Source organism: Cuculus canorus, chromosome 3 (assembly GCF_017976375.1).
Source record: "Cuculus canorus isolate bCucCan1 chromosome 3, bCucCan1.pri, whole genome shotgun sequence".
NCBI lineage: Eukaryota > Metazoa > Chordata > Aves > Cuculiformes > Cuculidae > Cuculus > Cuculus canorus.
The window spans coordinates 91,790,342-91,811,543 of record NC_071403.1 but is presented as its reverse complement, the minus strand read 5'-3'; the positions used below and the strand labels follow the sequence as shown (position 1 = coordinate 91,811,543).

The following is a 21,202-nucleotide window of genomic DNA, read 5'->3' as shown; positions in this document are numbered from 1 at the left end:
TCAGAATTACAAATGGTCACACAATGCAAGAATCAGCAAAAAAGTTTTGCCCAGCTGGTCTGATTTAGTATTTTGAGTAGTTACCATATGGTATGGCAGTGACCAGTGACTCCAAAATTCATTCACTCACTCACTCACTCACTCACTTGCTACTTTACTCAATGATATTTATTTAATATCTAATTAAAAATAATAAAACTCTGCATTCCTAAGCATTGGCACAAAATACATAACAATTGCATGTACTCTGAAATTCCTACCATGTATCTCCCACCTACCCACCTGAGGACAATAAAATCCAATTTCAGTACTCAGCTAATCAAACCATGGTGAGAGGGGCAAGTGTTTCCAGTACTTTTCTGTGGAAATTTCTTGTGGCCCATTCTATTAAAACAAAAGTGAAATTCCTCTTAAAACTATAATTTCTGTATTCAGCCAGCAAAGATAAGTTCATATATTTATTTTCCATTTTCCATGGCTATGGAGTCCTATCTTCTCGAGCTCACTGCCTGTAACACCAATTTAAATGACATATAGCAGGTCAATTAATTTTTGTCTTGCAGCTTTCACCTGGCTTGCAAAATCCTTTCAGTACTTAAAGTTCATTAATTACTTTTCTGAACTATTTTATCAATTCACTGGTGTGATGAGAAGAGTATCTTCGTTACACCAGTGGTCTCTGGACCATATTCACTTGTAAATTAATTTGAACCAACCACCTTTGAAAAAAATACGGGGTTCAAACCCGTGGTGTTTCTTTAATTGAAATACAAGAACAATTTGCACTTACAGGCACTGTGAGAGCATACCCAAAGGTATTAGGTGCATATATGAAATACAGCAGAATTTCAGTTGCACCAGTCTTGCCAACACAATTGTACCTCTGTATACAGATGATAAATGCTTGCGCCATGTTAGGGACCTCCGTAATTTTTCGTTCTCTGCATCTGAATTTAAAAAATGACAAAAAAGTCACATCATGACCAATAACTGAAGCTAAGCTCAAATCCTTACACATTCACATTGTTGTTTGAGCACTTCAGTATTTTCTTGTTCAAGGTCTTACTGCAGTATTTTAGATGAAATAATTATAAAATACTGACTGTGTTCATTATAAAATAAGACCATAACTGAAATCTCCTACCTGATCCTCTACTGAACCGTTGCTTAATTTTAAAAGAAACCAACAACTTAGACAGCTGCTTTTGCTTCTATATTCTATAGTATTTCTAATAAAGAAATACTCATTCGAAAAAACTTTACCTCAAGTTCATCCCCATCCTCCTCTTAAAAAAAGGAATATTTTTACTTCCTGACCTCTTTTCTAGCGAAGACAGATAGAGTGTGTGCAGAGTTTATTACAAGATCAATCAAAATAATTGAGGGACAATTTTCTCAGCTATTTCTATCATCATTTTAAAAGGCAGAGATTATTATGTTTCTTTTTCACCCATCTGGGAAAATACACTCTGTTCTTAGGTAATTTGAACGGTTCAGCAAGGATATAAGATCATCTTTTTGGATATAGCTAATAGCCATGCCATTAGGCCATCCTCTCTTGAGACTTCATTCTTCTTATTAAAAATTGTCTTTGCTATTTCTCTTTCAGAACCAACCAACCAATGTCTAAGTCGTTTCTTGCTCTCTGGTACACCACCAGCCAACATTAAGTCCAAATAGTGGCTAAGGTTCTGAAGATCCTTAAAGATCCACCTGCTCCTTATGAAAATCTTCAGGTACATTCCCATTCCTATAGCCCACTTTTTCCTTTTAAAAATGATTATTGAACACTTATGTGAAAACAAGCTTCTTTTTTTTTTATGGTCACCTCAGAATTAAACTCCAAGTCTCATATTTTTCCTGGGGCAACCACAAGCAAAGTTCTCATTAATGCTAATCTTTCAGTGCCATAATTTAAGTGAATTACAATCAATTGCATCTAACCTTTTGGAGAACAAGAACCTGACTTTCTGCTTTGTTATTTTTCAGTTGGTTGTTTTTTCCCCTGTGTGCTATTCTGCTTCTGGTAACTGATATCAGTTAAAAGAAGCATTCCTGTTCTGAAATGTTTTTTTAACCAATATTAAATAATTTTCAAATCTGCAATGATAAAGCTTTGTTTTATTGTGATGACTTATATTTCAATCTATTTTAACTACTAGCTTTCTACCCAGGAATTTTGTATCAGTCGCCTCCAGTCCTTAATTCTTGAAAAGGTTAAGACTTCAAATCTTCGCTTAATATTAAGGTAAAAACAAGACATCAAATCGGTTAACAACATATGCATGAGTGTATATTATTGTGTATACAGTTAGTATTAGTGGTTTGAACCATGACTTTGTTATTTTTCTAGAACTGGCAGCAATAAAACGTTCCCGGTGGATTTAAAATAAGTGATTTCCAAGTAAGTTCATGTTTTAAGTATATCTAAACCTCAGTGCCCACATTATATCAAAGCATCTGTGTCCTCATTAAACATTCCTATCCATACACGTATACATAATCTTTGATGTACCTTGAGCACCAAACCCAGACACTTATAAACATAAACAAATAGAGCTGCTTACTCTGCATTTGACTTAGAGTAATAATATTAATAAATGTATACTGCTCCAGCTTACTCTTCAAAAAGTTTTTCTCTACTACCCAAAATAAGGCATTTGAACTAAATTGTTATAAGAAAAGAATTGCAAAAGTGAAAAATCAAATCAGATCAAATAGTAAGCTTTGAAAATTTGGATTATACTGGTGGCTTTTAGTTAAGCAGAACTTTTTAAGGACTGACAATATGTTTTTAAAAGGAACCACAAATTATTCACTATCTATCTGGAAAGTTCAAAGCACTACAACATTTTACTCAAGAGTTTGCCTGTTCTGACTGGCAGCAAAATAAATACGATGGGTGGTCTGTTTAAGGCACTTATCCAAGCCCAATCATATTACGTTTTCATAGTATCAACATTTGAAAACGCTGTAGCTGCTGCATCAACAAAAGTGCATGGGAGTATCTCCAAAGCAGATGGCAACTAGCACATCACAAAACCATGCAGATTCCTGAGCCAATTTATATAGCAAAACAGCATCTACTATCATATTGCAAAGGGAAGAATAATTAGTATATACAAATGTTCAGAACCTCCCAACAGCACATGGTTTATGCTAAGGACCAAGAAAAGTAAGTGCTCTCACGTAATACTGGCTTTCATTTGGACAGGACCAACTTACAGCAGGGTTTATTCAACTGAGTAATTCCCTTTGAAAGAACACACAATTAATTTGAAAATATTGGCTAAACTTCGCATAATAGAAAACATACAACTCTGGACAACAATCTTCTTAATTAGAACACTTAAGTATTTTGGTGTCAGTTCTTTTAAAGCAATATGGTTCTTATGTTGTTAACGTATCAAGGTTTATTGAAACTGACAGGCATCTAATAAAGTCAATGTTTCAAGACAACAGTGAGCAATCTGTACCTATATAATACATAACACTTCAAGACGGATTTGTTCACACAGTGCATGCCTAGATCTCTTTGCAATTGTTTCTGAAAACACATTATGTTACACAAATGTAATGTACATGTTTCACATTGTCTGAGCATCTAATTATTTAATTTGCTACATAATTTTCTCTGTGCTAATTGACCCAGAATGGAGTCATCCAATTATCCACAGGTGGCCCAGTTTTGCAGTTCTCACATGCATGGGAAATCATGCAGATACGTAATGTAAAAAACCCTCCTCTACAGCTAGGCTTAGAGCAGTCTAATTCCACAGTTCTTCTGCTGCAGGAAACAAACCAAATCCTTGTTATTGCTAGCTTAATGGTGCTGAATTTAAACATATAGGTATATTTCTGATATGACAGAATTGAGCCATAACTATTTTGTTGTTACTCAGCCACCACTCTCCAACAATGAGCTTACAGATCCAGAGAGGGACCCAATTAGACTGCTGAGAGACATCATTTTCAGTGGCCCACTAATAACAGTATGGCCATGACATGGAATATGACAACAAAAAACACAGTAGAAACTTAGGACATGCCTAATCTCACTAAACTTGAGATGGCCAGAGTTCAGTTGGATATAGTTGAGCTTATGGCCATAGGCACCCTTTACAGACCATAGAGAAGACCCATTGCCTCTATTGATTACAGAGAAGAGCCAATGTTACAGACTCAGAAAAAGATACCTGCACCCTTAAAGTCCAACTGAGCAAAATAGTAAGGACGAACCACAAATTTTGCCCTTAGCACACAGGAAAAATAGTAGAATCATAGAATAGTTAGGGTTGGAAGGGATCTTAAAAGACCACCTGGTTCCAACCCCCCCGCCATGGGCAGGGAACATCCCACTAAATCAGGCTGCTCAAGATCCCATCCAACCTGGCCTTGAACACCTCCAGGGATGGGGCATCCACACCTTCCCTTGGTAACCTTAGTACATCCAGAACTTATTATCGGAGATTACTGATCTAGTCTTTTGGGACTTATTTCATAAATAAAACATAATAAATGTATGTATGACAGTCATTCTGCACGCTCATTTTATATTCAGTCATAAATTTCTATGCAGGAAAAATGTATTGTTGTGTATTATATGTCCTTATACTATATCTGGTCTGTAATGAAAAATATACACCACAGTGTTTTATCTTAACGCATCACAAATGTTATTTTAAAAGTCTCAAGTACATTGTTGCACCATTTAACTTACATCAATACTAAGATTATATATATATGTATGTATAAACATGTTGGGCACTCCCTTTTGGAAGAATTCGGTGCACTAACACTAAAATAATTTAAAATATAGCACATTCAATTTAAAGAAATGGAGTTTCCATTAATCCACTGCCTGAAAATGGAACCATATATTCTTAGGACACTCTCTGGTTTCCAGTCTTCCAAAGGTCTTGGTGGCTGGTCTTTTCAAATAGTCACAATATTGTACTGGAAATGCGAACAAGGTACTCACATTTCCAAATGAAATGTTATAAATTTAGGCCAAGGTAAACCTGTCAGAATTATCCCTCTACAAGTTTCACACCGGGGTGTGGTGCTGCACAGTCTGGGAGCTGAGGTAATAAGTGTCGAAAAATGAAATATGCTGCTTTATGGCATCGTGTAAACCGGCACCAAAAAGAAAAAAAGCTTGCAGCTATGCCTCAGTTTTCACAGATAAACACCAAAATGCGGAAGCCATACAAGCAAAGTCCTTCTGATATGAAAGCAGAGGAGAGGTTTGGTTTGTCAGGAAGCTCCATATTATACGTTTCCAGTGTTGACATAAAAAGCTACACTTTACCTGCCTAGGATCAGAAAGGGTAAATTAAACAAACACAGCGTGAACTTAGATACTTTCTATTTACAGATTAAAAAAAGCAATTTTTGCCATTTCTATGGTTTACTATCTTTACCGCGTTGTGAGTCCAAAAGACTCCTTTGTTGGGTTCAACTTAACTTTGAGTCAACCAGAGGGAGTTACTCCAGACTGACAGTCACGTAATAAAAACCAGATTTTAGCATTAAGAAAGCAAATTTAGATTTTGTTGTGACTGACTGTATAAAGTCTTGCCAATATATTTATGACCAAAGCCCTCTTTCAGACTTCCAATTTATACTGGCAAAAGTAGTCCAGATTGACACAAGATACTTTCATTGGATAGCTTGCATTTCTATGAAGAAAACAATGGAGCTCGCTAGCACAGCTATGTTATTTGAGAGTGTGATAAGTTTAACACTCCCGATTCACATAAACATGAATGCAGAAAGGGGCAGCACAGACCTGGGTACTCTCATTTATGAACTCTAGGGCAGTAATCTCACTGAAGCACTCCTGTTAATTTTAAATGTTCCTAATTCGTAAATCAGAACTTTAAAAATGAGACAAAATTATGAGAGTTTTAAATAAAGAATCTTGGGGATTTTTTCTTTTAAGTCCGGACTTAAGGGTTCATGTTTTCGTAGCTTTTTCCTCGGTTCAAAAGAGCTTAAGAACCTGAGATTCGTATTCAGTAACCCGTATGCAAGAACACAGAAGAAATACCAGAACACATGACAAAATCACAAGGTGTAACAAACTTGCCAGATACAGTTTAAATTGATGAAGGAACCTTCATTCTGAGTCCAGAAATTTTACCAAAGACTGTGATAATATTGTGGTTCCAGTACTGTCATACTGTCACAGGCAAAGTTCCAATGGAGCTAAACCCTTCCACAGAGCTTCAAACTTTCCATGAAAGTCCTGAATTCACATCTTCCATAGACAAGGTGAGTTCCCAACCAGGATAAGCACCTTTGAAACACTGTCTGATATATAAAGCTTCCCTACCTACAGCTGTCAAGTCAATGTAAAACCAGTCATACCAGTTAGCAACCATAGTTCTAATCTGCTCTAGAAGGCAGATACCACCAGTCCACATATTAATAGAAAGCAGTTTCACTACTTGTTGAGAATAGTGTTAATGTGGTTTTGTTAAGCCCCAATCATGTCTGCAACATTTTTTGGGGAATTCTGGTTGAGGAACATCCCTCCAGGCTCCAGCAAGCTATAAGCCACTCAAGATGGAGCAAAGAACTTGCCTGGGAGATGCCTGCAGCTGCAGCAGCTGAGTGGACATCCAAATGACTCAGAAGCAGCAAATCCACTGCAAAGAACAAGCAAAGGAAACACAGGCACCAGTAGTGCAGCCAAGCCTGGATTTGTTTTGGCAGGCTGTTGGCTAGTTGCAGGCTCATATTTCTGAAGAAGGGAACTGCCTCTTGTTGTCCCTGGGACTGTGCCCTCATTTGTTTTAAAACAAATTGGATGGCAGGCAGTAAATATCTGGCTCCTGCTAGCAAAATTATCTCACAAGACCCTAAATACCAATTATCTCTTGGGCCAAAAAGAACATGATTTGTTTACTTATTACTTGTGTACCATGCTGTGGTAACTAGAAACATTGGGTCAACATCCCTTTGTGCCAGACAGTATTCAAATGCTGAACACAACTTGCTTTTCTCTTTGTGGACTGATTTCCCTCACCCAACTCAACCATTCGTATCTGTGACACACAGAATTCGGGATGTGGCCTAGCCAGGGAGGGTTTTTTTTTCTAATAAGGAACAGGAGAAGTCAGCATCAAAATATACTTCTCCCTGACAGGAAAATAACTTTACAAAATCTGCATATTTTGAACATTGATCATTTGCTAAAAACTTCAAAAAAATAAAACGTGAATGGAAATATATTTTTTGGTTGGCTTGGTGAGGGTAGTTTAGTATGATGATAGTTTAGTGCGATAAATGGAACACTAGGTTGTGTGCCTGAACAGCAACCCCTATGGCACTTCCTACCTCTGCTGCCACAGTTGTGCAGGGACCTGCTTACAAGAACTTTATAGAATAAACTACGCCAGGATTTACACTGAAAGAAGAGACCTAAAAAACCCATGCCATATAAATTCTATGTCAAAGCACTGCCACTGATTTCCAATGAATGATGAGCCCACCCACAAATTTGAGGTTAGCTGCTTATTTTTATCAGATCATCAGAACTGGCATGGTGATTTTAAAATCAGTGGACAGATCCTTCAGCATGTAAAAAACTAGGAGAAGGACGGGAGCAGGGTGGGAGGTACAAAAGAGTCAAAGAAATTCAGCATTTAATTTTAATACCTTAATAATGTAGAAAGCAAGTATAGGACAGCTATCATTCAAACAATAAAGAATGGATACTAATAATGTCATCTTCTGATATGCTGAAGATAACGTATTGATACTGAGAAAGAAATACAGAGTGTGTGTGGAAAGATCCAAATATTTGATATTTTTATTTCCACACCAAAATCCATGCTTCTGTTAAAGTTAACTAAATGTAAATATAATCAACTAGAAGTCTGATATATCTCTCTGTAATCATTGATCAATCATCTGTGGATTTACTCATCTACTAAAAAAACCCCAACTGTAAGCATACAATACCTGCAAACTATTTTTCAATGTGGAGTGCAAGCGCCTTCAGGCTTCATAGACCACTTTAGTTGTGTTTCTGGATGTTACATATGTACACATGCTGGATGTTAAAATTACTCTGCAACATACTCTTTTCAGCTAAAGTTAATTTTAAAGTGCAAAGCCATTTTAAATGAAAAAAATATCAAAATGGTCACAAGTAAATTAAACTGGTTTCTTCTGAATAGAGTCAGTGTGAGAGAAGAGTTGGAACAGAGACCACTATGAGCAAGAGCTTATCTTAAGGAACAAGGTGCACCTCACACTTAACATATACCTGCTTTAGAAAACTTAAATAAGCCCACATATTTACATCTGTATATTTATTCAGCATTTAAGTCAAAATATAATCCATTTATTTCATTAAGCCCAGAAAAAAAATTTAAAAAGCAATTGCAACAGAACATGCTTTTAAGGATGTGGGAGGACATTTTATTGACGCTGTGAAATATAATAAATTCCTTTTGGAGATGTTACATGTCAGCAGCGAAACTTGTAAAAAAACATAAGCATCAGAGCTTAACCATATGTAAGTTCAAGAAAAATGTCAAGCTATTTTTATATTGCCTATAATTTTCCACAGCTATTAACATACTGTTAATTCATTTGGGATAGTTGTTTCAGTAAGTTAGGCTAGGTTTTAGAAGCAGCGATAATTTTCATTGTTTTCACAGGTTACAACTATGTCCTTCACAGGCTTCATAGGTTTGGCCCAGGGAAATAGATATAAGCCTTTTCCAGCTCTTACTCCAAGCATGCTCCCTACTGCCCCTCCTTTGAGTACACAGAAAAGCTGTCTAGCAACAGAAAATCTTAGAAACAATAGAATCATCTCCTGGCCCTTCCTGAACACTTTACTCAGGCTTATCACAATTAGAAGGATTTTTTTCTGTGATTTTTTTAAAAATGTAATTAAATTATAGTTACTATCATTAGCTTTCAATATAATTAATATACCTAGAAGCAACCCAATAAAATATTTTTCCTCTGGTATAAATTACCATAATTCATCAGGATTGTAACTCAGCATTTTTCAATTTATGTTTGTTCAGAGCTCCTATTCTCTCACAAGTTTCTACATAGTTCCTGAAGCCTTGGAGTCCTTTCCACTCAGGGAAAGATAAAGATAGCCCTTTGCTTGTTTTTTAATGGGAAAAGAAATAATAAATCTGATGCCCTGACAGTTTCTCTTTAAAAAAAAAACCAAACCAAAAACACACAAAATCCTCCAGACCTAGAATACTATTTTTGCGTGGTCTGATATTTTATCCTTTGTTTTATTTCTGGCATCAAGCTTTATATGTTGGCACAAATAGATCTTTATCTTCCAAGCTTGCAACTCAGAGGCAGGAAATTACAAACCATAGGCTTCAAAAAGGCTTGATCATGGTTTGTTGCCATAACTGTGCAGAACAGTTACCCCAAAGGCACACATCACCTTTGTTCAGTGATCCTTCACAATGATAGTAGCCCTTAAAAATTACAAAGCTCATGAATGATGACAAGATAAATGCAAGTATTATAATGAAGTGTAATTAAATGAGTGAATATGTCTTATAATCGTGATTAAACTTTCCTGCTAAGCTAATTTGAAAAAGAGCCTTGTTGTCTCAAATATCACAATTATTTTTGTATACTGCAAGTGAAATGAAAAGTAAGGTATGTCTCAGCTACTAGGCACTGGCAATAGTGACCATGGTGGCATTACTTTGCTGCAATTTTGTGTTCCTGAATTGGGCAACTGACACTGTAAAACATTTTAAGAGCTCTCTTTCATCCTTCCCTGCCATGCAATTTTCTCCTATCTCCAACTGTCAGATTTTTCCTTCTATTTACTTCTTGGGCAAGCTGCAGAATGCTTCTAGATGTATTAAAAAGATGGTTGCATACATTTTGAAGGAGCATCATAACACAATTTGTCAGTCTACATTTAACTGGTGCCCTAAAATTTCATAGCCTAAATACATAGGAAAATAGCAGTCAGGACAGTAATTTGAGCAGAAATATAAGCACAGCATGCTCGTCATATTACACAAGCACCGATGTTTCATCTACTTAATCCACAGGCCATTCCGAAGGTAATAACATACTACCTCAAGAGGCTAAAGTTTCATTACATTTTTAAGGGCTAACAGGTGTGCCCCTATGGTCTGCCAAAATACTTCATGATGAACTGCAAAACTAATCTATAGACTTGCTGCTCACCTCACCTCCTGGCTCACACTGCACCTGGCTAGTGAAATGGCAATAGCAGAGTTTATGCCTGGTCATCCTTGTTACACCACCACTGACCTGAAAGCACCAAGGCGGTTAATCAACACACCACTGAAAAAAACATGTCTTATGACCCTGAAAGCATGTAGGTGACCTAGAAGTGCAAAAGAAAGCTCCTCCTCCTCATCCCCTACAGTAGGTCAGCAGAAGCCATCAGAAGCACCACAGCAGTTGTACTCAGACATGGATTAAGGTCACACAACCTTTCAAATGTCCACTGGACACTGATACGGCTAGTTCTTGTAGGCCTTTGCTTTCTGAAACACATTGGAGGAGCCACCAGAGCCCCCTGCTACCTGCTTCACCTCCACGTACTTGCCAGCCAAGCCTTAATTCCTGGAAGCATACACCTGGTGAGGCTGACACTTAATTGCCTTTAAAACACATACAACCACACGAAAGGAGTGGTCTTCCCACCCCGAGTGGTCTTCCCACCCCTACTTTTTGATCCCCTGTTTGCCTACCATATGGCATTTCTAAATATGGGGTCTGTAGAGAGATAGTGGTGTCCCGCCAGGGTCCATACTGGGACCGGTGCTGTTTAATAGTTTCATCAACAACATAGACAGTGAGATCGAGTGCACCCTCAGCAAGTTTGCGGATAACACCAAGCTGAGTGGTAAAGCTAACGTGCCACAAGGACAGGATGTCATCCAGAGGGACATCGACAAGCTGGAGAAGTTGGCCTGCGTGAACATCACAAGGTTCAACAAGACCAGGTGCGAGGCCAGGTGGCCTGGCAAGGCCAGGATTGCACCTGGGTCGGGGAAATCCGTGGTTTCAATACAGGATGGGGGATAATGTGCTTGAGAGCAGCCCTGCAGAGAAGAGCTCAGGGGTGCTGATGGAGGAAAAGCTGGACATGATATGGCAATGTGGCCTCACAGCCCAGAAGGCCACCCATATCGTAGGCTGCGTCAAAAGAAGCGTGGCCAGCAGGTTGAGGGAGGTGATTATACTGCTCTGCTCTGGTGAGACCCCATCTGGATTACTGCAGCCAGCTCCAGGGTCCTTAACATAAGAAGGATATGGAAACACTGGAATGGGTCCAGATGAGGCCACAAAAATGATCAGAGGGCTGAAGCACCTCTCCTACAAGGACAGGTGAAGAAACTTGGGGTTGATCAGCTTGGAGAAAAGAAGGCTCTGGGGAGACCTCATAGCAGCATTCAGTACATAAAGAGGTCTATAGGAAAGATGGGGACAGACTTCTTAGCAAGGGCTGTCGTGACAGGACAAGGAGTAAAGGCTTTAAACTAAGGAAGGGTAGATCTAAACAGGATACAAGGAAGAACTCATACAATCATAGAATGGTTTGGGTTGGACGGGACATTAAAGATCATCCAGTTCCAACCCCCCTGCCATAGGCACAGACACCTCCAGCTAGATCAGGGTGTCCACAACCCCATCAAAGCATCCACATGGGGCATCCACAACTTCCCTGGACAACCTGTTCCAGTGCCTCATCACTCTCATCATGAAGAAATTCCTCATGTCTAATCATTCTTCCTTATGTCTAGTCATTCTTCCTCATGTCTAGTCAAATGTTTCACAACAAGGGTGGTGAAACACTGGAACAAATTGCCCAGAGAGAGCACAAGCCCCACCCCTGGAAATACTCAAGGTCAGGTCGGATGAGGCTCTGAGCAATAGAAAGTTGTCCCAGCTCCTGCAAGGCATTGGAGGGGACAACCTACAAAGGTCCTTTCCCACCAGCACTCTATAGCCTCTCTCCAGACCAACAGAACTCTGATGATGATGTGACTGAGAGCTGCCCTGCAGAGAAGGACTTGGGGGTATTGGTCAATGAGAAGCTCAACATGAGCTGGCAACGTGCAATCGCAGCCCAGAAGGCCAACAGCAGCCTGGATGGCATCAAAAGTAGCGAGGCCAGCAAGTCGAGGGAGGTGATTCTGTCCCTCTATTCCTCTCTTGTGAGACCATATCTGGAGTATTGTGTCCAGTTCTGGAATCCTCAGCATAAGGAGGATATGGAGCTGTTGGAATGGGCCCAGAGGAGGGCTACGAGGATGATCAGAGGGCTGGAGCACCTCCCATACGACGACAGGCTGAGAGTTGGGCTTGTTCAGCCTGGAGTAGGCTCCAAGGAGATCTTATAGCAACTTTCCAGTGCCTGAAGGGGCTACAAGAAAGCTGGGGAGGGACTTTTTACCAAGGCTTGTAGCGATAGGACGAGGGGCAATGGGTATAAATTGGAGAGGAGCAGATTTAGACCAGGTATAAGAAGGAAACCGTTCACTACGAGAGTGGTGAGGCACTGGCACAGGTTGTCCAAGGAAGTTGTGACTGCCCCATTCCTGGAGGTGTTCAAGGCCAGGTTGGATGGGGCCTTGGGCAGCCTGATCTAGTGGAAGGTGTCCCTGCCCATGGCAGGGGGATTGGAACTAGATTATTTTTAAGGTCCCTTCCAACCCAAACCATCCTATGATTCCGGTGCGGGTCTCGGAACGCTGCCCGCCCGAGCACAGCCGGGACAAAGTCCGCTCTGTCCCCAGAGCTGCAGCAGCCCCGCGGCCGCCTCTGCGCCGGCGCCGAGGAGGAAGAGGCGGAGAAAAAGGCAGAGAGCAGCGAGCATGGCGGCGTCTGTAACGCTGCAGAGGAGCGTTGTGTCCCCCGCGGGCAGACACAGCGCCTCCCTCATCTTCCTGCACGGCTCAGGTGGCTGCTTCCCCCACGCTTCTCTCCCCGGGGCTGGGGCTTCGGGGGGGGGGGCGGGGGGCAGCTGGTGAGGGGGGTCCTGCGGGAAAGAGAGGAGAAGGGATGTGAGGTGGATACAAGAGGTAGTTATTAAGACAAAAAGTGGATTTTTTTTTTATTCAAGCTAAAGTAGAGTGAAGTTTCGTGTAGGTAATTGTGTTGTTTTCAAAGTCAGACAGAATGTGCCTTCTGATTGCATGGGTTGTTTGAAGTTGTGGGTTTCCAGGCAAATTTCATTCTTTGGAAGTGCTAATGTCTTGTGTGCAGTGTACTCTGTGCTGTGCAGATGTGTCTTTGTCTGCAATCATCTCCCTTTGCAGCCTTTCCCCACCTCAAAGGCAAGGGCAGGCAGAGCTGGAGCCAAAGCTCCAAACTAGCGAGAGTTTTGACTATTGTGAAGTTTATAGTAACAGACAGCAAAATAGAGTGCGCCTTCAGCAACTTTGCAGATGACACCAAGCTGAGTGGTGCAGTTGCCACACTGAAAGGATGGATTGTAATCCAGAGGGTCCTGGACAGGCTGAGAAGTGGGCCTGTGTGAACCTCATGAGGCTTAACAAGGCCAAGTGCAAGGTCCTACACCTGGGTCAGGGCAGTCCTTGATTTCAATACAGGATGGGGGTTGATCTGATTGAAAGCAGCTCTGGGGAGAAGGACTTGGAGGTGCTGATTGATGAAAAGCTCAACATGAGCCAGCAGTGCGTGCTTGCAGCCCAAAAGGCAAACAGCATCCTGGGCTCCATCAAAAGTAGTGTGGTCAGCAGGTTGAGGGAGGTGATTCAGCCCCTCTATTCTGCTTTTGAGAGACTTCACCATTGTATTGTGTCCAATTCTGGAATCCTCAGTGTAAGAAGGATATGGAACTGTTGGAATGGTTCCAGAGGAGGGCTACAAAGATGACCGGAGGGCTGGAGCACCTCCCATGCGAGGACAGGCTGAGAGAGTTGGGGTTGTTCAGCCTGGAGAAGAGAAGGCTCTGAGGAGATCTTATAGCAACTTTCCAGTACTCGGTTACAGGTTGCCCAAGGAAGTTGTGGGTGCCCCACCCCTGAAGGTGTTCAAGGCCAGGCTGGACGGGGCCTTGGGCAGCCTGATATAGTGGAAGATGTCCCTACCCGTGGCAGAGGGGCTGGAACTAGATGATCTTTAAGGTCCCTTCCAACCCAAACTATTCTATGATTCTGTGATTAAAATTAGTCCTTGAAAAGTAATAGAATGTGCCTAAGATTTCTGGGAAAATGTATCCATATGCACGTAAGTGGGAAATATTTTCTGTCCCAGCTCTTGTCTTGCTGCACACGACTGATGGAGGTCACTTTCAAAAGGATGCTTACTTTCTAAAACTCCAAAACAAGTCTTGGAAAATTTTATTTGCCGGCATTTTCAGTATCAAGGTGTCCGTGTCCCTCGCCGGCTGGCAAGTGAGCAAAGCAAGTCTGCGTAAGCCTGGACCAGAACTAGGGTCAAGGCGGCTCCATGGAGGTGGTGCGCTCTGAGCCAGTGTGGCTTTCCTCACCATGAGAACCAATGTGAGACAGAACATAGTCTCTGAATTCATCTACTTGAAGTGTAGACCCATGCCAAGGATGAGAAAAGGAGGCTTAGGGGAGACCATATCACCTTATCGTTGTCTACAACTGCTGAAAGGAGGTCGCAGAGATGTGGGTGTTGGTCTTTTCGCCGAAGTGACAGGCGATAGGATGAGAGAGAAAGGCCTCACCTTGCACCATGGGAAGGAAGCTCATATTAGACTTTAGGAAAAATTTCTCTACTGAAGGAGTGGCCAAGCATTTGAACAGGCTGCCTAGGGAAGTGGTGGAGTCACCAGCCTTGGAGGTGTTTAGAAGATGAGTGGACAAAGTGCTTAGGGATATGATTTAGTAGTGGGCACGTATGGTTGGATTCGATGATCTCAAAGGTCTTTTCCAACTCGGCGATTCTGTGATTCTATGATTTTCTAATTAAATTGCCTCTTGGAATTTTTAGGATCAGACTGAGAGTGTTGTCATCACCCTTTAAAAGCCTGTGTTGATAGACTGACTTCTCCCTGTACAGAAGGGTTCTACCCGAGTTCTGACTGACCTCATGGTCAGAGCGTGTGATTTTTTTGTTTCTTTTTTTTTTTCCTTAAAATTTATTTCTAACCTGCCAGTACTCTTCCAGTACTTAAAAGGGGGCTGACAGGAAAGCTGTGGAGGGGTGTTTTATCGGGGAGTGCAGTGATAGGATGAGGGTAATGTTTTAAGCTGAAAGAGGGTGGATTTAGGCTAGATACTAAGAAGGAATTCTTTATTTCGAGGGTGGCAAAGCACTGTAACAAGTTGCCTAGGAAGCTGTGGATGACCCATCCCTGGAGGTGTTCAAGACCAGGATCGATGAGGCTTTGAGCAACCTGATCCAGTGGAAAGTGTCCCTGCCCATGGCGGGAGGGTTGGGACTAGATGATCTTTAAGGTCCCTTCCAACACAGACTATTCTATGATTCTTTGATGCAATGAAATAACAACAACAAAGTCCCCATCACTTAAAACAAAAAAAAAAAAAAATCAAATGAACTAGATCAAGCCTTGAGTGGTAATTCTTTTGAGCTGTCCATGTGCATAAGGCAATCTGCTCAACTCTTTCAGAGTCAGAGTTTTGCTTTTAGCTTCTGTTTAGTTTAACAAAGGTGTGCATGTTTATTGAATTAATTCCATTTTTGTAATCTAGTTTAATTTTGATTTTTGCGGATTCTGTGAGGTGAAGACTGAAAGCGAAAAAGAGTTCATGAGATGTGTTCGGCTCTCTTGTTAACACTAGTGCTTTAATACTTGAGGAAATAATTTTCTTGTTGGAGGAGTAAGGGAAGATTATGGTTAGCGTTTGATTCCATGTGTGGTTAAAATACTCTACAATTTTCCATTTTTTATGTGATTTCATTCATAATGTTTGCAATGGGGAAATGCAAGAGTGCTTTTATTTGGTTTTGTTTAGCAATTCTGCAAAATGGAATTTAAAACAGAAGTAGCCACAGTGCCATTGCTGTGGGCTGGCCTGTTAACCTGAATTGTGTTTTCTGTACAGTGCTTGTGATGGAAAACGGCAGCCACGTGGCATTAATCCATTTTGTTCATAATGCTTGCTCTAGACAAATCATAACTAGTAGAGAATGTAAATGCCAAATAGTATAGAAAAATATTAGAAAATTCCATTGCTGTACATCACATGTATGTAGAGGATCCATTTGGTAGTTCAGCAGGGAAGGCAAATAGGCATTACAAATGTGAAATAATTTTTTTAGACTTGAATTTGTAAATTCAAGCTATATTTGAAAGGAAAACAATTCTTATTTTACTTGAGAAGAGAAAAAAGATAATAGTGCTGCCATCAGATTTGGAAAGAGTCTCAAAGCAAAATTGCCTATGCATTGTTTGCTTCTTTATTGTGGCATTCAGAGGAACATACAATGCTAAAATCTAAGAACAGCTTGGAAGACAAACCTTTTAGAAGGTTGTTTGGTTTTGTTTGGTGTCATAGTCTCCTCTCTTTCTCCTTCCCCTCCAAATCAAATTAATTATCTCTGCATGCAAGCACTCACAGGAGTTGTAAGCATTTGGACCATGGGGACTCCTGACACACAAAAGGTCATAGTTAATTTTTCTTTTACTTAATGAGTTTTCTATGAACTTTTCATGGATGAACTAGCTTCATTAACTTTAAATGTTTCTGCTGATCTTGGCAAAGCTTAAGAAATGTGAATAAACAATTAAAGACGTGTCCTGAACCATTAAAGAATTTGTGAAGACCTAAGTCCCAATTCCTTAGATAGTTGCCTAGGTTGACCTACCTGAGGATTGGTCCTGTGCAAGTATTTGTAAAGCCTGACTGAAAAAAGAGGCATGTATAGGAGAAAAATGTTTATTCAAGCCTCCTTAAGATACGCTGTTCATAAATTAGGGGACAGCAACCATGAGGAAACCCTTGCATGTCAAGAGCGTGTACTAAGAATCAGAGGTGTATTTGGATTTCAGACCATAGTACTTACATAAGTAAAGGGCTTGTGGAAATATGTTCTGAAGCATCCAGTTACATCTGTAACTTTTATTTTACTGTTTAAGGTAGCACAGAGTAAGATTTGTGTCAGTTTTGCAACTCTTTTGCCTATTTGTTACTTGGAGTATTTAGGTAAAACAAAACTTCAGGTTTTGACCTGAAGTTGGGCCACTCCTGCTTAACAGAAAAATGCTGGATTTGGGTCCTTTTGCCTTAAATTTTAATTCTGAACATGCATCAATTGCATCTTTAAGTAAAGATCACTGAATTTTGTTTTCAGTGATAAAGCAAGAGCAAATCTTCTCTACTGTGGAATTATAAGAGTAAATTGGTGTATTCATGGGACACTGTTCAGATGAACCCATGTAATGTGGCAGTAAGCCTGGCTTAAGGCAGTGATAATTTTTTTTTTGTGGTTTGGCCATTTTATTGAGATGAATAGAGTGAGTTCTAAAGTCAAGCTGACCAATTTGAGATGAAGTAATAGAGAATATTGTTAACTCGCATTAGAAGTTTGAGTTGGTAATGTGTGGGAACCTCAACTTCAAATAAGACTAAAGTCCTATGCCATGAGTGGCAGTAGTGAAATTCCCTTTTGCTATATACCCGCCAAATACTGTTGACTATTACTATATGTTGTATTACTGCCTGCTGTAAACCATATTCCTTGATGAGCCAGTTTCCGCAAGCCTGAAGCATTGACTCTTATTGGAGAATTTTGTGTGTGTGTGTTCTGTTCAGAGAGGTGGCAGGGAAGTTATATTTGAATATACCAGTGATGCAAAGGCAAGCTCTAGAAACTATCTGACGTATGTAGTGATGATGTATGTATACTCATTTGAAATGAACACATGCTGTCTGCATAAGAATTCATCCCTTCAGTCTGCAGGGGGTTTGGCTACTGGCTGAGTTGATAAGGCTAGGAAAAAACACATTGAGGGTCAGATCTCAACTAGCTTTCAAATGGAATTGTGGGATTAATGTTTTTGAGGAGGTAGACAGATATTTTAAGACAAACTCATCTCTTGAGCACATTTACAGAATGTTGGGAGTGTTTGATACTTCTCTTAAAGCATAATTAAATGTAAAGATTGTTTTTATTGCTCTTGACTAGGTTTTGAAGTGGGTTAACATAAAATTTTGTAGTAAAAGTAATTATCTTTTCTAAGGGGAGCGGCAGGTATTTTATCTCACTTTTTAAGAGGTTCATCAGTAGGTTTTGTTTATCGCTGTTACCAGCAAATAGGGTAAGTTGCAAGTAAGTTGTAAGGCCTCGTGCCTGACTAGGAGAGACTTAAACCATCGGATGTAGTATTTATTAAACTTACCCTGTGGAGCCTCTTAAGTAGTCTGTTTCTAGGAAGTTTGGAGTCCGTCTTCCTTGGAAAGGAGATTGAGTTTATTCTAGAAGGTTCCTTTTTAGCATTTTGGAAGAGTAACTTTATGATTTGGAAATTAGGGCAATCTAGTATAAATATATTTGACATAGTATAGTTTTTTTTCCTAAAGGCACAGAATAATTCTTGTACTCTTCTATTTGATGCAGGTGATACTGGCCAAGGAGCAAGAGTAATTCTTGTAGAGGTACAATAATAAGAATAATTCTTGTACTCTTCTATTTGATGCAGGTGATACTGGCCAAGGAGCAAGAGCATGGATAAAACAAATTTTGAATCAAGACATGGCTTTCCAACATATAAAAGTAATTTACCCAACAGCTCGTGCCAGGTATTATTTAATATATTTTAACTGTAGGATTAAATTACTTTATTCCAGTACTGTAAAATACACTTCTGAATATTGGTACAGACTGTCATAATACTTCTTTCTTCCTCATGTTTGAAAAGCTGGAGCTCAACAGTGCATTGCTGCCCAGGAGCTGTAATTTTAAGTGGTTAAGACTCTAAATAGTTAAGATTTCATGGAAGTCATAGTCTTTAATTAAATACAACTATTGTCCTAATAGTATCTTTCAACCTCCTTGATATACATAGAAGAAGATACTTCTTCTTCTATGCGTGTGTTGTAACGGCATTATAGAGCCATTTCTGGATCACAGTCCTGTCTATATGAAATGCCATATATTAACCACTGAAATATTCTGTTGTATTAGGCCAGGTTTCAGTTCTGGAGGTGGTCGGTCTGTTTGGCAAGTAGGATGTGAAAGATCTTCAACTGTTGGAGAAAGGACAGGGAGTTTAAAATTATGCATTTCTTCTAGTTTGAATCCTGACCCAACTCTTTCAAAGAAAATAGAGTTCAACATCCGCTGTAGGCACAAATCTCATTATTAAATGGCACTGTGTGTTCAGTGGTTAACCAGTCATATAGAGAAAAGTATTTACCCCTGGGAATTTTGAAGTTAATCAGATCAAACCTAAAGGCTAAGACTTGGCCACCTACCTCCGTATTTAGCTGTCTAAAGACATGGCCTTATTTTCAGAAGTTAATTTTTTTGTAATATAAATTCATATTTAAGGTGTCTGTGACTAAGTTAGGAAAACGTTTCCTTGAAGGGGATTGGGGCTTAAGTTTCTTTCTGAATTTGTGTGTTAAGTGTGGATGAATGCCGAAAGGAAAAAGAAATTGTGATGTTCTACACAGACTTTTGAGGTACAGGGGTTTGAAATTCAGAAAAAAATTCTTGGAGGGTATAAACAAGTATAATAGCAGATTTTGTCTGGCATTTATGTGAAAAAAATCCAAAAACTTTCCTTGACCATGTATTTTTATGATCTGCTTAGGCAGGAAAAGCAATTGAGAGATTGCAGTGTGAATGTACTCACTGTTACAGAAAAATAAAGCCAATGAGTGGAAGTCTTTGAAGCAATGTGTTTTGAATTAGTAGGTCCTGAGTACGATTTTTCTTTAAATAACATGCTCATTACTTCATTGATGACAGGCTAAAGTAATGTCTAAAGTTATCAGTGGCACATCACACATACTGGTGGGCTCCATTTCTTCCTTATCTGCACAGCAGGTACTGGAGAAAAGCAGGAGATCTTGCTTCCCTATGAAATGATCTTTCTTCATGTGTTACATGCAGCGGGAGCAACTTAGACCACCTATTAGGCCTGTGCTTCACTTTTCCATCCTATTACATTTCTGGACTCCAAACCTTGTCTCCTTTGTTTTGGTTTCTTTGGATATTTACAGATGTAAACCAAATATAAATGATTAACCAGCAAGATCTCCTGACTCAAATGAGTGATGTTTACGGGCCATTTATTTTTATCTTAAGACTTTGGATTCCAGTACTTTGGTAAACAGATAAGCACCATTAGCTGACATAGTGAAATAAACCAGATGCCCTTAAGTACAATAACATTTGCTACTGTTACAGAATGCTGAAGTGAAGTTTGTGAAGATATGTGTTATTGGTTGAAACCAAAAATAGCAGAAGCCTTTACAGACCCATTTCATGTTGTTTTGGTATTCAAGTCCAAAATACACTGTGCTTTTTGAAAACATTTGTAATGCTTGCTCTCCTTTCTTCCACAGAAAGGAAAAACAAGGCCTAGAACATCCAGACTTGAATGGCAGACATTAAAATAATTATATCTCCATTAGGAACTTAACTACCTTGTCTGATTTTGCATGTGTGTATGTTTATATGTTTTGATAAGAATTCCAAATGCATCTGGCACCAGTAGGGGAATACAGGCATCCTTGATAATGAGGGCTGTCTGTCGACAGTTATGGGTATGCAGACATGCTGAAGAAGGTTCTGATCCAGTCTTTGATTGTGTAGAAACAGAGCTATAAGCTGGTGGAAAGCTATGCTGATATGAGCGAGAGTCTCTGTGGGTGGCACAACGTGCCACAGCATTGTCAATTATAGGACCAGAGTGCGAAGCTTGTCTGTAGGTTTTTACACTGATGCCGAAATCAAAGCTTGAAGTTAGGCAAGGCCATACTAGCATTGCTTGGCTTATATACTCTTCTGGCATAATACTGTTAATGTGGATGTAGTTCATACTCTATAAACTCCTGTCTTTTTCCAGCATAACTTAACCACATACACATTTAACGCTCTCTGTCAAAGTAGTTATGCCAGTAAAAGCAGGTTTGATGATACAACTGCAATGCTAGGGGCTTTGGCAGGATAAACTACAGGTCAGGAATCTCTTCATGTTTTTGATGGATATAGTTCAGCCAATAGAGATATCTGTAGATTT

At 39.8% G+C, this 21,202-nt stretch overlaps 1 protein-coding gene across 1 annotated transcript in view; it reads left to right on the top strand.

Moving 5' to 3' along the window:
- Positions 1-12,771: 12,771 nt before the first annotated feature.
- The window catches only part of LYPLAL1 (lysophospholipase like 1), a 41,326-nt gene continuing 32,895 nt past the window's right edge, over positions 12,772-21,202 (top strand). The window contains exons 1-2 of the mRNA XM_054062630.1: positions 12,772-12,954; positions 18,653-18,752. Coding sequence (XP_053918605.1) covers positions 12,870-12,954; positions 18,653-18,752 — 185 coding nt within the window. The 5' untranslated portion in view covers positions 12,772-12,869. The remainder of the gene's footprint in view (positions 12,955-18,652; positions 18,753-21,202) is intronic.